The sequence below is a fragment of the Cottoperca gobio genome, chromosome 12, assembly GCF_900634415.1.
Source record: "Cottoperca gobio chromosome 12, fCotGob3.1, whole genome shotgun sequence".
Lineage (NCBI taxonomy): Eukaryota > Metazoa > Chordata > Actinopteri > Perciformes > Bovichtidae > Cottoperca > Cottoperca gobio.
Genome location: NC_041366.1, coordinates 16,831,146 through 16,848,065, shown reverse-complemented (window position 1 = coordinate 16,848,065; position 16,920 = coordinate 16,831,146). Strand labels below are relative to the sequence as shown.

At 42.1% G+C, this 16,920-nt stretch overlaps 2 protein-coding genes across 2 annotated transcripts in view; both read right to left on the bottom strand.

Annotated features, from left to right (window-relative positions):
* Positions 1–1,011, bottom strand: part of aebp1a (AE binding protein 1a) — a 13,519-nt gene extending 12,508 nt beyond the window's left edge. Inside the window, exon 1 of the mRNA XM_029444939.1 lies at positions 388–1,011. Coding sequence (XP_029300799.1) covers positions 388–637 — 250 coding nt within the window. The 5' untranslated portion in view covers positions 638–1,011. The remainder of the gene's footprint in view (positions 1–387) is intronic.
* Positions 1,012–3,375: 2,364 nt separating this feature from the next.
* Positions 3,376–15,462, bottom strand: prlra (prolactin receptor a). The gene is made up of 9 exons (XM_029444629.1): positions 15,356–15,462; positions 9,199–9,289; positions 8,834–8,966; positions 7,698–7,867; positions 6,138–6,304; positions 5,743–5,884; positions 5,406–5,502; positions 4,963–5,032; positions 3,376–4,851 (listed from the first exon to the last, which is right to left on the bottom strand). Exons 2-9 carry the CDS (start codon positions 9,269–9,271, stop codon positions 3,817–3,819), a joined length of 1,887 nt encoding a protein of 628 aa, XP_029300489.1. The 5' UTR covers positions 9,272–9,289; positions 15,356–15,462; the 3' UTR covers positions 3,376–3,816.
* Between the last annotated feature and the right edge of the window lie 1,458 nt (positions 15,463–16,920).

Below are 16,920 nucleotides of genomic sequence, written 5' to 3'. Positions count from 1 at the left end.
TGTCACCTCTGAATCACTGAGACACAAAACAAAATCCCCAGCTCTTCTGCTGTTGCAGTTCTGAAATGCAATTCATGTGGTAAACACGTAAGTCTTTAATAAAAGGTTTTTGTGACCATATGGAGGTAATCTGTGGACGAGAGAAAGCTGGAGACGGCACCAGATAACAGAGTTCAAACCGAATGTTTTCCTACCACAAAGATTGATTGCAGCCTTTTCCTGTTTGTGTAACCTCAGGGTCTTGGCTGCAAGCTGCGGCTGCAAGCTCAGAGCAGTAGAGGCCAGGAGAGGTCAAGAGAAAGCTGCACATGTATGACCTTACAAGCCTGAATTCAATCAACAGTAGACTTTGTGTCTGTGTTCAGTCATACCATAGCTACTTCTTACCTGCCTCAATTTCCTCAGCTGTTTTCTTCTTCTTTGGTTTTGTCCTCTCCTCTTCCACCACTTCAGCTGGCTCGTCTGACATTTCAACACCCCCTTCCTCCCCCTGTCTCCTATGCTCGACCAGTCCTCGGGTTTCTCTCACCCGAGTCTGGTCTCTGGAGAGTTTGTTCTCCTTCACATCTTCTCGAGCGCACACCAGAGCGCAGCACAGGGTCAAAGCAACCCAGACGACCAGCACCTCAGCCCTCATTTCTCCAAAGAAAAGACAACGCAGGCTGGGATGAAACGGACCAGATGTACTCCAAGACAAAAACCCTGAATCTCAAACTAGCTGTAAAAACAACTTTGGACTCACAGTATCTAACATCTGACCTGCAGATGCACAGTTTCCGCTTCCTCTTGGGGTCCTTAAGAAGTCTCAGAAGACATGAAAGGGAATGCCTTCTGCAGAGAACAAAAGGATGAGCTCGGAGAGTCTGGAGAGCTTCCTCCTCTCTGATGTCAAGTCAGCGTGGAGAGTGGAAGAAAAGACTCTGGGCTTGAAGTTTTAAAGCAGCCGGTCGTGCTGAAGAGGAGGAAATGTATCTGTCTGGAGTGGATTTTCTCCAGCAGCAGCAGCAGCAGCAGCAGCAGCAGATCAACACACCTCCCTCTTCCTCCTCCTCCTCCTCTCCCCCTATATACTCCTCAGTCACATCTCTCCCTCATAGCCCTTCACCCCCTTTTCCCCTCACCCATCTCCAAGGAGAGGGGAGGAGCATCTGCCACATGTGACATTCCTACGTGGGAGGGAGGAAAGAAAGAAAGAGAGAAAGAAGAAACAAAATTAAAAGACATTTTTACTCAGGTTTTCAGTTGTTCATAGACTAGAACAAAAGAAAATGACTAATCCAGAATTGAGCAGATGTGGATAGACTTTTAAAACAAGATAAGGCTCCACCTTTCTTCTGAATAGAAACATAGACGTCAGCTTGACTCCTACTACACGCTCAAGAGATATACGAGGTGAATATGAGGTTGTAAACAATGTGGGCACAATACAGCAACAGATGTTGATGTTTTCTTAGTGAGTTGCACAACTTCTTTTTAAAAGCAAGACTAGTTTAATCCAAAAAAGATTAAATGCACCCTTTTCTCAAGTCACTACACTCAGGGTTTTGTTGTGCAGCTGCAGCATCACTGGGTCGGGTTTGACCAGTAGCTTATGGTTGCTGATGTTTAAAGCTGCATTCATTGGGTGCAGCGGAACAAGCTGAAATCACAACATTGACATTATCAATGTTGTTATGGCGAACATGTTAGTTCTCTTTTTACTGATCTAGCAGACACAAAGCAACATAGGCATTCTTCACAGACATGCATGCATGCTGGAACACATGGTTATAACAGAGCCAATCGTTAGTGTAATTAGTAACACCTGTGCTTTTCCTACTATGGCAAATCAAAAAGTTCTGCTATGAGAAAGGCCTATTGGAGCGTGTTTCTTACCTTTGATACATGTAAGTCCAATATTCACCCTTCTTGTAGCTTTATCTTCGTCTATATAATTTACTCCTTTATCGGGTAAATGCTCCACTGTGTTGACCAGCTGGTCACTAATAATGGTGGGCTTGTCACTGCGACCTCTTTCATAATCACACGCAGTGGTTGTCAGCCATGTTCATATATGAATATTGATCAGTGCAGCTTTAAAGACTGACGTTGACCAGCTCACAGCTACAGTTTTGTCCAGATTCTAGTCGTGCAAATCAAACATGTCAGGTAACTGTGACGGCTCCGACCCTTCTGCAAGACGTCCTGTCCAGTGCAGACTCTCCAAACACCTTGAACATCTTTTCCTGGACTCCTGTAAAAGATGCATTAAACGTTTCAACAATCTAATGTTAAAAAGATGTCGACTTAACTGTCTTGAGTGACAATGTAAAGTAATATCTAGATGAAGAAATGGTATTACACATCACTTTTCAACTGCAGGTCTCGGTCGGTGACGGGTCACACTGCACAGCGTTACCACAGTGAAACGTTTACCAGATGTGAGGACTGTAGTGTTTACGCCTCGGTCACAGTCATGTTATAAAGTCAGCAGGGGGACTTTCTGTTCTGCCTGGTTAATTAACACAGTAATGGGGAAATCAGATCTATTGTGTTTGTGCTCCACGCTATCCAGACAGATCTACAGTAGCATATATATAATGATAACACATAGTGTGTGTTTTCCCTCCTACACAAAAAAGATAAGATGCTGACATTACGCCTGACCTCCCAAGGTTCAAACCAAGCCCCCCCTGGAGATATTCAAAAACCTGAACAGTAAAGACTGACGCTGCAAAACACTTGATGAAAAAGATTTGAATGGGTGGACCTCACTCAAGATGAGTTTTTTTTTTTTATTCCTGGGTCTGCTGATATACATGTGAATCCTCAACCTACCAAAACTGAGAGACATGTGGACAGTAAAAAGCATCTTTCATGTCCCATGTCCACATAGTGATGTCATGAGACAGATTCATGGCCATTTCAGGGAATGTGCACATGATTGACCCAGCAGAGGATCTGCTTAGTGACAGAAGCAAGGCACAGAGGAACATGATCGCCTGCACTGACGCAATCCTCTGCATGGAATTGTACTCGATTCAGAATGCCTGCAAATCTGTGCGCCATCCCTATCAAAGCTTGTCCAAAAAGGGGACTGTGGGACACAGAAAGTCCTGTAATCTGTAAGGAAATGACCCCATTCAGGTGCCCCTGTGTGTGTGATTGTGGACAGGAATTGCCATGATGCATATCATAATGTTTAGGGCATAATGCATTGGCAGTAAAACCCACCCATGGATACTTCCCAAAAATAATGTGCTTAACTCATGAACAGTAGAAGCTAGACTCAATTCAAGTTGTTTTTATGTTGTGTTTAATGGACTCATATCCCTTATTACTGTGCATATAAGTATTTCTTGAGTGACAGTGAAAAACTTGATGATACTGTAAAAAATGACAACTTTATAAAACTGTTAAATATTCTTTATCAGATTATATGTGCTTCACTCTGACCAGCAGAGGGCGCTGCAGCCCCCTCATGTCTTTTAAGATGTAGTGTTCTACAGGGAGCAGAGAAAATACACACAGACATTAAACATAACAAACCTGTTTGAGCTTTCTGACATTGTGTACACACATCATTTTAACAGACACTTACATCAGTATAGATCAATATCATTTATGAAAGACATAAAAAAAAAAGTTCATAAAACGTGCCTGAGAGGAGAAACAGATGTATGATGTATAGAGACATACAGGTAATCAAACTTCATTTCTATTCTTTATAAAGTAGAATGAAGATTATTATTCAGATCAAGTAATTAAATGTGACGGCAAAATATTGTCAGTCATCCAGTGTTACTGTTTGTCCCTAAACCAGATCTTATGAGGCCCCTAGCAGGTTGGCAGTGCTCCCATGGTGGCAGTGTCAACATAACCATTCACTGCCAGGGCCATTTCCTCCTGTACCGGCATGGCAGTGTAAATGCAGGCTGTTGGCTTCTGCGTAGTGCAAACTGTGGATGAAGTGCAGCTGTCCCCTGTCATCTCCTGGTCCACACAAGGACACCTGTCTCCTTCCAGCACCTCTCTCTGGAGCAGCAGCCTGTTGTCACTGTCCAGCCCCTTCACCTTGCTGTAGTCCTCCCTCTTGCTGTAGTCCTCCCCCTTGTGCATACCTTCCATGCGGCCACAGCCTGACACGACTGGTTGGAGAAGCACCATATCCTCCTTGTTGACCCTCTGCACTTCAACGTACTCGGTGGCCCGTTTGTGCTCCACGCTGGAGATGTTGACGTCGCTGCGGGCCTGGAGTTCCCGGTGGACCTGCGTCTGTGGCTGGAGCAGATGAGGTTGCTTGTTGCTCAAGCAGGAGTCCCAGTAGCTCGTCCCGAGAGCCTCCTTGGGGCTGTTGCCAGGCTGGGTGAGGAAGGAGGATGTGGAGAGGGAGTGCTGTTTGGCCATCTTAAGTGAGCTCTGTTTGTCCAGTGGGCTTGAGCTGTACTGGGGCAGTGGAGAAAACACAGAGGGCCAGGTCTTCACCCTCCCACCGGACATGTCGGGGCTAACCATAGCGTGAGCATAGGTGAACGCTTCCTCCTTCCAGCCCTTCTGGTGCCTCTGTGTCTCCGTCAGAATTCGACCGCTTTCCCGATCTGCTTGCCTCTCTTTCTCTTTTGCCTCGCCACACTTATCCATCAGCAGAGTGTGGCTGTCGCAGCTGCCCCGGCCAGAGTCGCTATCCGATCTGGAGATCTCAGATTTGAGGCAACCGTCATGGAGATCCTTGCTTTCCTCCAGTATCCGCTCCTGCTCCTCGGGGACATACACCTCCAAGTATTCCACAAGCAAATCCTCATAGTTGGATGGTGAGGCCCGAGGGAAATTGGGCACAACCAGCGCACTGAAGACGTCGTCAGACTTTCCATTCTACACGGAAAGAGGAAAAGTAATTACAGAGAAGTATTGATGCAATCAGTCAGAAGTCCTTTTGCTTATTTCAAATTGATTATTTACAGAGTTGTTATGTCGCTGCTTTACCTTGAGAAGCCGCTCATCAAATCCTTTAATTTTAGGACCAGGGACTGGAGGCAGAATACAATGCTTCAGACTTCACACATAAGGGGGGGGGGGGGAGGGGGGGAAAAGAGATCTATGTCAGCGCTTGTGAGCAGGAGATAATAAATAAATATGAGATGATGATAAAAATCAACACTTAATTTGCTGTATACGATAAAAGCCGAGAGCATCAGCAGTTATATGATCTCAAGATATTAAACTGTTGCAGTGTTTAGTCATGATCCCAACAAAGATTTAAAGATGAGCTAATGATTGACTTGTGATCTTGAGGAAAGCTGCTGCTCTGGGCCTCATGAAGCATGAAACATGAAACATGAAGCATGAAGCATGAAACATTCATATTAACAACAGAAAAATAACATTTGAGCAAACCAGGAATCAGGAATCCATGACCATTGTTTTACCTGTGACTGTTCATGTGTAGCAACCATGTGATGATGAGGAAGATGAAGGTAGAAAAGACGGTAATGAGGATCCACACGGACTTCTCTCGATGGAAATCTGTGACGCACAACGCAACAACGTGATTATATATTTCTTCCTATTATTACAGGATATTTTAGGAGTTTAATGAATCATTTGAGAGTTAAAGGAATAATGCATTTTGGGAATTTGCTTTCGTACTGATGTTAAATGAGACGCTCCTCTCAGGTCTGTGTTTATGGGACTGGGTATAGTTAACTCTGTGTATTCCCCCCGTATACACTGTGTAGTGCTTGTGATTGTTGGTAGATGTCTTACAGTCAGGAACTTTGATGTAGGAAGTAGAGCTCCATTCGCTCCAGAAGCCATGATCGGGTTTACAGCGCACCTCGACAAGGTATTTACCGCCTGACCGCAGGCTGAAAATGTTAAACATCTTCTGCTGGCCTGCAAGGTGCATCTGGAAATACAACACACACACACACACACACAATTGACACAGTGTGAACAGTTATGCACCGTCCAGTCTGGCATTCAAGTTTTGCATCTTCAGATTTCAAAGGTTCTGATTGATTTCTCGTGGGAAATTAATCAGAAACATCCTCCGGTGCAAATGCATCGTCCCGTGCAGAACAGCTACCTCCGGACCCAGTGTGCTGACATGAGGCGTGAACATTTGAACCACCGGTTCCAATCCCTGCAGGGTTACGCACCTCCCAGTCATTTTCCTCCTCCAACTTGACACGGAGCTCGTAGATGAGAGTGATCCAACCGGAGCGGGTGTCAGCCTTATGTGGCGGTTCCCATGACACCCGCAGGAAGGGCCAGCCCTTGTCCTCCATTACAGTCACCATTAGCTTCTCTGGAGGATTAGGCTTGACTGGAGAGGGAGAGAGAATGTGAATGAGAGAGGATGTGTTGGTAACCGAGAGGGAGGAAGATAAAGAGGATTTAAGAGGATATTTATGTTCATAACGAGGCATGGCATGTTGTCAATATTTCATGCCACGATTATCCTGGACAAAATCATTTCCATTCATAAAATATGCTTAAAACTCCTAAAATGGCACTTACACACACGGCAATCCCTTTACCTTACGCTTTGATCATAACTTGGAGGACAGTACTGGCGTTACAGGGAAATCAAAAAGCATCTAAGTTTGTAAGCCGTGGAAAAGCTAAACGCATATAATATATATATATATATATATATATATATATATAATAATCCAATCATTATGATATTCATGAGTTTATTTCTTATGTTTTTACTTGTGTTTCCTTGCGTTGGAGAAACAATTTGTGGACTGTGAAAACAAGACTGTTTCTCTCTCATAAGATAAGAAAACATTAATGAATCCCAGAAATCAATGGATGCCAACAAAATAAGAACAATAAGAGAACATGTGTTCTTGTATTGCTTCCTGCATGAGGTGTAAGTCTGTCTCAGTCCCGATTATCCCGATCATGTGATACGTGATAAGATACTATATCGTCTCATCCCTATTCATAACACAGTAGCACAATAGAGGCCAACTGTCACTGTGTAGAGAGGCATGTGGCAGCGTGGTTGAGACACATGCAGGCTTTGAGTTTTCTTCTGGGAGACACATAGCTGACAGTTGTATGACATTTATATATTGTTACATCTTATGAAATGCTCACCAGTATTTATATTTAATCAGACGTCGGATGAAAGAAAAAGGCTGTAATCATTTTTAAATGTTTCTTGTTGAGACCCAAACCAGCAGTGTGTTAGTATATATATATTTTATTGTATTTAATAAAAGGGCTCAGTAATTCCTTGGAGTGCTAGATTTAAAAAAACGTCACTTGAGGAGGAGAAAATAGCGCCGTTGTCGGGGACTATTTTCAGCCATGGATTAATACGTATTTGGTGCTCTGGTTAGTGTTTACGTCAGCAGGACGGTTTATGTGGGGACATGTCAGCGCTACAGTGGGGGCCCATTTAGGAGTTTTAAATAGTTTTTGAACAACAATGGAGTTCTGTGGCACAGAGGAATAAGCTGTAATAGGCTTGGGATAGCAATATTTGTTAGAAGGATCAGTTAATTTTTGGTTTAATTATAGAATATCAACACATTTATCCTTTAAGTCGTTCAATTACAGTTACAGCTGGAGGGAGGGTGAGCACTCGCAGAGCCTTATCCCCAGTGTAACTCAAGAGTGCCATTAAGGAGCAGCTGCGTTAAAATACACTGTTTTAACCCTCGAGGGGGAAATTGTGCCCCAAAAAGCAGCCATTTCCTCACCTATGTACACCACATCTATATCCACGGGATCGGAGAAGGCCCTGCCCAGTGCGTTGGTGGCCACCACAGTGATGTTGTAGTTGACCCAGATGGACGTGTCGTTCTTGTTGAAGAAGCAGGAGTTCTCTCCGGCTGTGTGGTAGTCGGGACACTCGTACACTGTCTCGGAGCTGCAAGAGAGGCAGGGGAACAGCATGTCATCGCATGTGTGCATGTGTACTGTACTTCACTGTTGAACAGCATGCTGCATTCCCTGAACCTGTGTATGAATGTGTGTGTGTGTGTGTGTGGAACAAGATGAGACAGACGGGTGAAGGTGATTGCAAGATAAATGCAAAGGGGGACGGAAATGGAGCAAAATGTTCTGAACCATTAACTACAACAACAAAAGATAATAAATGAGCCTTTTTGACACGTATGCTAAGATTACAGACTGCTGGCTGCAGGTTCATATTCAACAGACAGACATGTATGAGAGGTTTCCCACAATGTTTAACTACTCCTTAAATACATGCACTAGATATTTTATAACAAGTCCACCTCTTTGTTTCCAAACACTTTGTATGTTAAGAGTTTGTATGTGCTCGACCACCCTCCCCTTCATCCACCTGCCCTGAGGCTCCCTTGACTACATGCAACTTGCTAAATGAGTGAATGGAGCTTTGTCGGTGAACACACATGTTCCAGCCTCTCCTCTCTTCCTCCACATCTGTGTCTGTTCCTGATCTAGCTTGCACAATTTCCAAATCCATAGATGTGGCACAACCAGCGGCACGTAACTCTCTGCAATCTTCATCCTCTGACACCTGTACGGTGCCCTCACTGCTCGAACCAGCAGGTAGGCTGCACACTGACAACTTTGCCGAGAGTAAAGAGGAAGACGCCCAATAGTGGAATTGCTTTACTGACGTTAACCTCTATTATTCTTCTATCTTGATGTGACCTCCTCATCTTTGCTGACTTGACACTCTAGAGCCCTTCCGACTTGACTCAATCAAACCAGCGTGTCCTCGTGTCCTCCTACATTCTTCTCTTGATGATTAACAATCCATCTGTCACTTTTCTGCTCCTTACTGTGCACGCCAATCATAACGAAACTAAATGAAGTCACCTGCAGGAAACTGGAAGCCACTCACCTTTCTTTGCGATAGTACAGAGCGTGGGTAGTGGGCAGTCCCCCATCAGAGCCTGGCTCCCACCAGCAGGTGAAGGTCTCTTTTTCGGGAGAACGACATCTGGTCAGCGCCGGCTTCTCTGGCGGGCCGTAGCCTAAAGACAGCAAAATTAAAGCAAATACTAGATTACATTCTAAACGGTGAGCACGAGAGATGTAAATTGTGTATCGTGTTATATACCACAAAGAAATCCACAGATAAACAACACTTTTACTAATCCCCCTATTAATGGTTCAGCTGCGGCTGTTGTTTCCCGGGTCACTGCTCAGACGTACTTAGGCAGATACCGAAACTGTGTTCACGTCTGTCTACATCCAAACACTTACGTTTTCCCGTTGCATGCGTTGTGAAGAACAGCAGCAACAACAGCGGGATGACTTCCACGACTTTCTTCATCATGGCACCACAACACCTTGGCTGTTGAACAGAGAGAGAAAACAAACAAAGACCTTTGAGTATAGGGGAACTGTCCGTCCGTCTGTCTGTGCTCTTGACAAATCACGTGATCTTTGATGCAATCTTCCACAACAGCGACAGTGCACGTCTTGTATTGAATGTGCACGTCTTGTATTGAGTCACAACATGCTTGCATGACAAAAGGACTGCACGCTGTATCTGAGAGGTTTTCTTAGTGTCTCACATCCTGCTTGAGAAGTCAATACGTGCAACACTACAATTCATTCAAAGGTCCTAAAGACAAAGTTAGGAAGAAATAGAAGGATGTCATCTGCATGTGAAATGTTTAGAGTTAGTAGAGGGGAACACAAATGAAATGAAATGCTGGATATATTACTGCTGAGGTCATATATGCTTAGAAAACATTCAGCAGTGATACAGAATGCAATAAAAAAGCAATTTGTTTGAAAACATTACTAAATCTTATTATTCAACTTAAGTTACAGAATACCCAATGCCTTTAACAGACGTGATAATATCTACAATGACACAACATCTGGCTACAGAAGGGTAAATAATATGATGACCTGAAAGAAAATCTACGAATGCATGCGGTTTTACTAAGGATTAAAAAAAAAAAACATCATCTCTGTTTCTGTCTACCTCGACCAGCTGGCACATGCAGCGTGACTGATTGCGTAACCTGAGTACAAGCTTTTGCCTCAACGACAGAGACGCACACAGCGGGAGGCTGGTTTTCCCTGACTCCCATTCGCATGACTTGGAAATCTGCGATTCCCTAGCCATGTGCAGATGTTTGAGTTATTACTGAACCCATGGGGAAGCAAAGCAGGGCGGGGAGATGATGCAGAGGGTGAGCACTTCATCCCTCACATGCTCTCTGCCTTTTCTTCTGATCACTGATGAAAGTGTTGCTTTCAGTTGATGAATTAACATATTGAACAGAGAGACCTCTTGACTAAAATATAGACATGCATGTTCACAGTCTCGCCTTCCCACACCCACTCCATCACACATGACCTGCAGAGCCGTCGCACGTCTTGCACTCACAATAGCGAATGACACCGATCACCACCTCAGTCAACATTTCACATTTCTTCCATCTGGTCGGAGATACGGGAGATTTGTCCCTTCTGCATTATGAACAATGTGCCTGATTAACACTGTTGTGAGCCGGTATGGATGAATGCATGCGGGCAGATGTTGTATACATCTGTATGTTTTGTTGTGTTGTACTGGCTGTGAAAACAAATCCCTCTGGAACAACAATACATCTGATCTCAGAATAATCTTCTAAATAAATGTTATTATATGCAAATTAGGGCTGTCACGATATCAGATTGTTACTATATAATTATTGTGGCCAAAAATAAACCTTGATAATTAGATTTTTGCGATATCTAAAGAAATTTTGTCAAATTCATCTTTTTTTGTTTATTGTGCGTTTTGTATCCTTTTAAAAAAATAAAATAAATTGTTGTGTAAGTGTCGGGAGGTGGCGAGTCTGTAACCATAACTGTACATACACTATACATCATATCAATATTTTTATTTGAATATAGCGGTATATTGCGACACCCCTAATTCAAATGACTCTTCATACAATCCTAAGGCACTATTGCCTCAGAACATGAAGAGCTTGAAGGGAAATTTTTCAATTATTATTATGATTTTGAGCTTTTATAACGTTCATGCCCCGCTCGCACCTGTACGCTTCCATTGTCCCACAGGCCTCAGACTTTTCTGTGTGTCACACAGTGAGCTATGTTGTGGTATTTTCTCACATTTCTGCCATGCATGCAGTTTGTTTTAAGGCCGTTACACTTCCTTAATATCATAAAAACGTTCTGCAACTGACTGTTACCAGCTCTTCTTTATGGTGCCTAATAAAACTTTCAATAACTTCCCCCTGATCGGATAATTGGCATTGAGGTCAAGACACTGGATTAGCCTCCTGCTGCATATAGCCTTCTTACGTCACCAGTAGCCCAAAATGAATAAGCTGCTAAGCTGGGAACGCGCTGGCCAACAGTGAGAAGCTCTTCCTACACAGATAATAAAGGTCCAGTTGCACCTCAGGAGCCCCTTGTGTTATAATGTGTTGATTATACTGTCTTTTATCCTCATCATAGAAAACTACTTTCTTTGAACTGCTTGCTTTCTGACACACTGCTCCATAGTTGTACATAATGTAGGTTCAACACGGTGACCAGAGTTAAAATGGCAGATATACACTTATATATTATATATAAGAGCACAAGCTTTAATGCAGTTGAATGATCTTTTAATTCCCAACATTTAATGCCGCGCAACAACATACACACATCATCAGAAATGAGTCATCACGAGGCTAAGACCTAAATTCAGACTGGTGAATATAAATAATTTACGATTTGTGTTTGTTAGCTGCTTCTCAATTTCAAAAGGGGAGGAGAGGACCTGTCGAATGACATGTTGAGGTAGAAATGTGAGCAGTGAAGCAAGAGCAAGCAAGCAAAGGTGATTAATTCATGCACTGAAAGACACAGCTGAACTCCACAGCAGTCTCTCTTTGTGAAGGTCAAAGTATTAATCTCCAAGATTTCCATTTAAATAAGTTAAGTCACGATCGCCGACTGAGGTAACACAATGGTGACTGAGCCTACGCATTTGTTGACATTCCTGGGAAAATCACAAGTGGCTATCTCTGGGTCGTGAGAGCCGAAAACACACCTGCATATAGTCTACCGCTTATCGCTGTAGGTGAAAGCTTCAGTATAAAGAAGGAAAGTCTCAAGACTGTCAGTAACTATGGCTCCTCTCTGAATTCCCACACAGTAGGTTTGGCATGCTTTGACCCCAAGGAGATGAGCAGTTGATTTTAATGACCTCATGGGCTTTTGATCTTTTGTCAACCTCAGGACAAACTTAGCTAGAAGTAGTATGATGAACAGTTTAAGATCCCAGTTTAAAAGCAATCGATATGTTCTCTGACACAGTGTGATTCTCCTTCTTTTGCTCTGTATGATATGAGAATATCATCCACTGTACATGCATGGTTCAAAACGCAGACTTAGCTTAAAGTACAACGATGTGACACACATGCGGGTACACAGTGCACATGTATGGTGGTGCTTACTTAGACACAAACAGTGCATGTGTCTGCTGCAGAGAATAAACAGCCCCCACAGTAAATTAATGACAATAATAAAGTTGTCATGACTCCTTTCACTCTCAACTACATACAGTAAACCAAAATAACCCAACCACAAATCATGTGTCGCCCTTTTCAGCAGTGTTCCAGCTACATGTTGGGAATGTGTATCCCATAAAAATTGTACTTCCTCTATTGTCTTGGCCAGCCTTTATCCTGTGCCCTCCTGTGTTATTGACATTCACTCAAAACAAAGGCTCAAAGAACAGCAGACAAAACAGCCTTCACTATCCGCAGCAATAATGGTTGCACTGGTATTTGGCCGTATTGAAGTGAATATATAGGTTAGTAAGATAAAGGAAACAGTTAGAATACCTGTATGTATAGAGGGCTGCTACAGCACGACACATTAGCATGGTGCACGTTTTAAAATGCTAAATATTTCTCATGACACAGCTTGGATATGAGGGATAAACTGTGCTAGGATATTACTGTAGCTGCAGGCATGTGCTTTTCTGACCGTGGGAGTAATAACCTCCTAATTTACCTCCATCTGGTTTATCCTTATCAAATGGAAACATTGAGCGAAAAAGCGGGGCTGTGTGTGTGTACACGTGAGAGAAAATAATTAATACTTATTTTGCCGATTAGTTCAAAGAAATTAAGGAGAGTGCATTAGAAAGTAATTGCCATACAAAAGAGCAGTTGTTATGTGAGAACTTATGAGTCACCACTTTTCTTTGCCAATAATGAAACCTCTAACTGTTATTAAAAATGTATCCTTTAAACATGAATAATTCATTATAACTGATGAGTAAGCATTTCAAAATAAAGGCACAAGCAATGTACTGCCTTATGAAGAACCCTATATGGATTGTATGCTTCAATAAGGCTGTGTGAACTTATAATTACAGCTAGCAGGACTAACAGTGGAAAGAGTCAGTACGCTGCAGGCACCTACAATTCTAATCCAGTATTGAGTTGATCAGCTTGTAGCTATATTGGACAATGGCCTATTTCACCTTTTCCTAACCAGCAAATCATGACCCAGGAAATCCCATTACACAGCTGCCACCACCATCATCATCATCATCATCATCATCATCATCATCATCATCATCATCATCATCATCCTCCACTGAAGGAAATAACCTTCCGATCAGTCAGCTGTCAACCAGCTCATCCAGAGCAGGGGTCACCAACCTATTTGAAACCGAGAGTTACTGAATAATACGAAGGGCTCCTTGTTTGATACAAACTTCCTGAACAACATAGTTGCACGGTTCAACTTTAATGATAATATTATCATTAATAATAATGATTATAATAAATATTCATATATGTGAAGAGACTGTCTGATCACATGTTAATGTTAATTATTCCTCACAATGATTGATGGTAGGAAACAGATATATTTAAACATGCAACATTATTTATTTATGTTCTCAATCTATTTCAACATTTGAAAGTCAGAGTTATCACATATATCTTTATTGATATTTTTGTATGAATGAACACATTTGTAGCATTTTGTTCAAAATCACACCGGTTATATTTGTGTACAAAGTTTCACTTCTGTAACATTGTATAGGAAATCATTAACTGTCACATCTTCAGATCATATCCTGTTTGTACAAACACTAACTTTGTAACATCAGAGAGAGGAGATCACATCAGAACCTTTCTTCTTGTCTTAGAACAGTGTTTTCAATAACATCATTACGCCTTTCAAGACCTCTCCGTCCGAAAAGGCTTTCTTGTTCTTAATTAAATAATGTGCAGCTCTAAATGAAGCTGCTTTCTGTGACTTGTTCCCCGGCCTCGTGAAGGTAGTTAGTTAGTTCATTAGTTAGTTAGTTAATTAGTTAGTGAGTTAGCATGGTTGCTTTGTGACACGTACCGAAGTGTCTCCACAATGTGCCGCTTTGCCGTCGCCCCGCAAATGAGACATACACACTTTACTTTCACTGTTGAAAAAATAATTCTTCCTTCCAATCATTGTGAAAATAGTTTGTTTTATTTCGCTTTTCTGCCGTGTTTAGCGTAAAAAACGCACCTCGCGCCCCACCGTAGCTGTTCCCGCTCGCTTGTCTCAACGAAAAGGGGAATGGACATTTAGCTTGCGCGTGAAATTGAACTTTGACCCCAGACAGACATTTTTGTTTTTTAAATTCTATATTCAATATTGTCATTTTAAAATAAAAAATTATGCAAGTGTTATTGATTAAAAAAGAACAGCAAAGCAATTAAATACACATTTGAGACTTTGAGAGCTTCATGGTATTTTTAGAACATGCCCTGCGTTTGACTTATGTGACCAAGTGCCCGCAGACACCCCGTTGGCTAACCCTGATCCAGAGGAACACAGAAAGAGTTGACTTGTTGTAAGTTGTGACTAAACATCACATGTATTCGAATTTCCCTCTAAATTAATTGTCGGTAAGACAAATTAAGTGTGCAAGTTTGATTTAGATTTAATTTTGCTCGGGGCAAAATCACTTGACTGACAAACATGACCTGAAAAACTTCACAAAGATGTGTTGTGATGGTTTAGTGGTACGGATTCAAAGTACACTACCAGAAGTTTGTGAGTTCAATACCGGCCACCACCATCGTGCCCTTGAGTTGCTTCAGGAGGATTTTCACTTTAAATCGCTTTTTGCTAAGAGTGTCTGCTAAATGACCTGTAATAATGTTCATCCTCACTAACTAACCATGCTTATTACTGATGATCAATTTAACATTACTGCTTACGCCTTTACCTGTAACAACAAGTTTGATATTTCTTTCTTTTCTTTTTTGTCCATATTGTGTCATTATCTTTGCATTGGTAACCTGACGGACTATCATCTCCTGAACATCTCTGCTCCCTGACTCCCTGCAGACCGGTCATGATGATACAATCTGTACTGAGAAGTAAACAGACATCTTACCAGAAGATGAGAGGAGTTGTTAGTCTCTCCCTCGGTGCCTTAGCCGTGGTGACTCCTCTGCCGGCTCCCAGAACAGCAGATTTACCGACTTGTATAACTGGTTTACGGGGATGACCGCAGACGAGGACACATGCATTACCGGCAGCTCAGCCGGGACAGCGAAGAAATCGCAACATCCACTCGCAGAGGCTCTGTGACACTGAGGAGGGCGGGGCAGAGAAGCTCAGCCCCACGTGTAAACCCCGCCCACGGCTCGGACTGCCACAGACCTGGGTCAAAGGGTTGCCAGGGTGACTAGTAGGGGCAGACCGGACAGGCTGGCTGGATGAGCTGACACACAGCACAAGTTCCTCAAAGGCGTAACAATTATTTATATATATATATATATATATATATATATATATATATATATATATATATATATATATATATATATATATATATATATATATATATATATATATATATATATATATATTTGTGTATGACGCCTGTGAAGTCAGTGATTGGTGAATAGAAAACAATCTTTTATATTTTATTTTGAGAAATAAAGGGGGGGCTTGCTTAATCTTTTGTGCATATTTGCATTAATGCATATAATAAACGTGGCTACTAGTGAACAAATCTGAGCAGAGCATTTGGACGGGGTGACTGATTGTGTCAAGAGTGGCTTGGAAAATCTCCGGCCCTCCCCTTTTCAGCTCTACTTAGGAGCAATAATGTTATATAATATGACCATCTGCTCTTCATGTTGATTTACAAGTCCCATTATGTGACATAGCCATGGTTAAACATTTGAATCAGGATGGGTGATGGATGAAGAAATGTGCACAGATGCTTTTTCTTTTTTATATAATTTGCATTCATAATAAATGTTTTCTTGTTTCGTTTACAGAGTAGGATGTTTGAGATATTTTGGTGTGACAGTTTGCATGCATGCGCCTGCTCTTATGTCGCTGGCGCTAAAGAAGAAGGCTGGGGCACGAGCTGCAGTCAGAGTTGAAGGACTGTGGTCCATCTCACCTCTTCCTCAATAAAAACAATACACTGCGTGTAACTGCATCAGCTATCAGGCTGCAGAGCCGAACCGGTACAAACGATGAAGAGATCACGACTATGTAGTGACATCTAGCGGCTGTGTTGTGAACTGGTTTGACAAAGCAATCCCATTTGTCTGGTAGCATTTCATTGATGTAGTAGGTCGTCTAGGTGGCAGTAGAGGGCCAATGTTGCTCATGAAAGAGTACTTTAGAAACAAACAACATTACATTAAATGTTAGTGAGCTGTGAATGAATTATAAACGAATGACAAAAAGGCATCATCACATATAACAGCCTAAGCATTGCGAAAACTATATAAACTGAGTGTTTTTTGCAAAACAAAATTGTGCAAGAGGATATCCTGAGACCAACTGTGAAATGTGAATAGGAACTCTTCAACATCCTACACCAATGAATTGTAATAACAATCACCACCACCACCACCTCAACAACACAAGTTGCCATTTACAATTAAAAACGTACATTTCGGCGTTAGTTTATTGGCTGAAATATATATATATTTA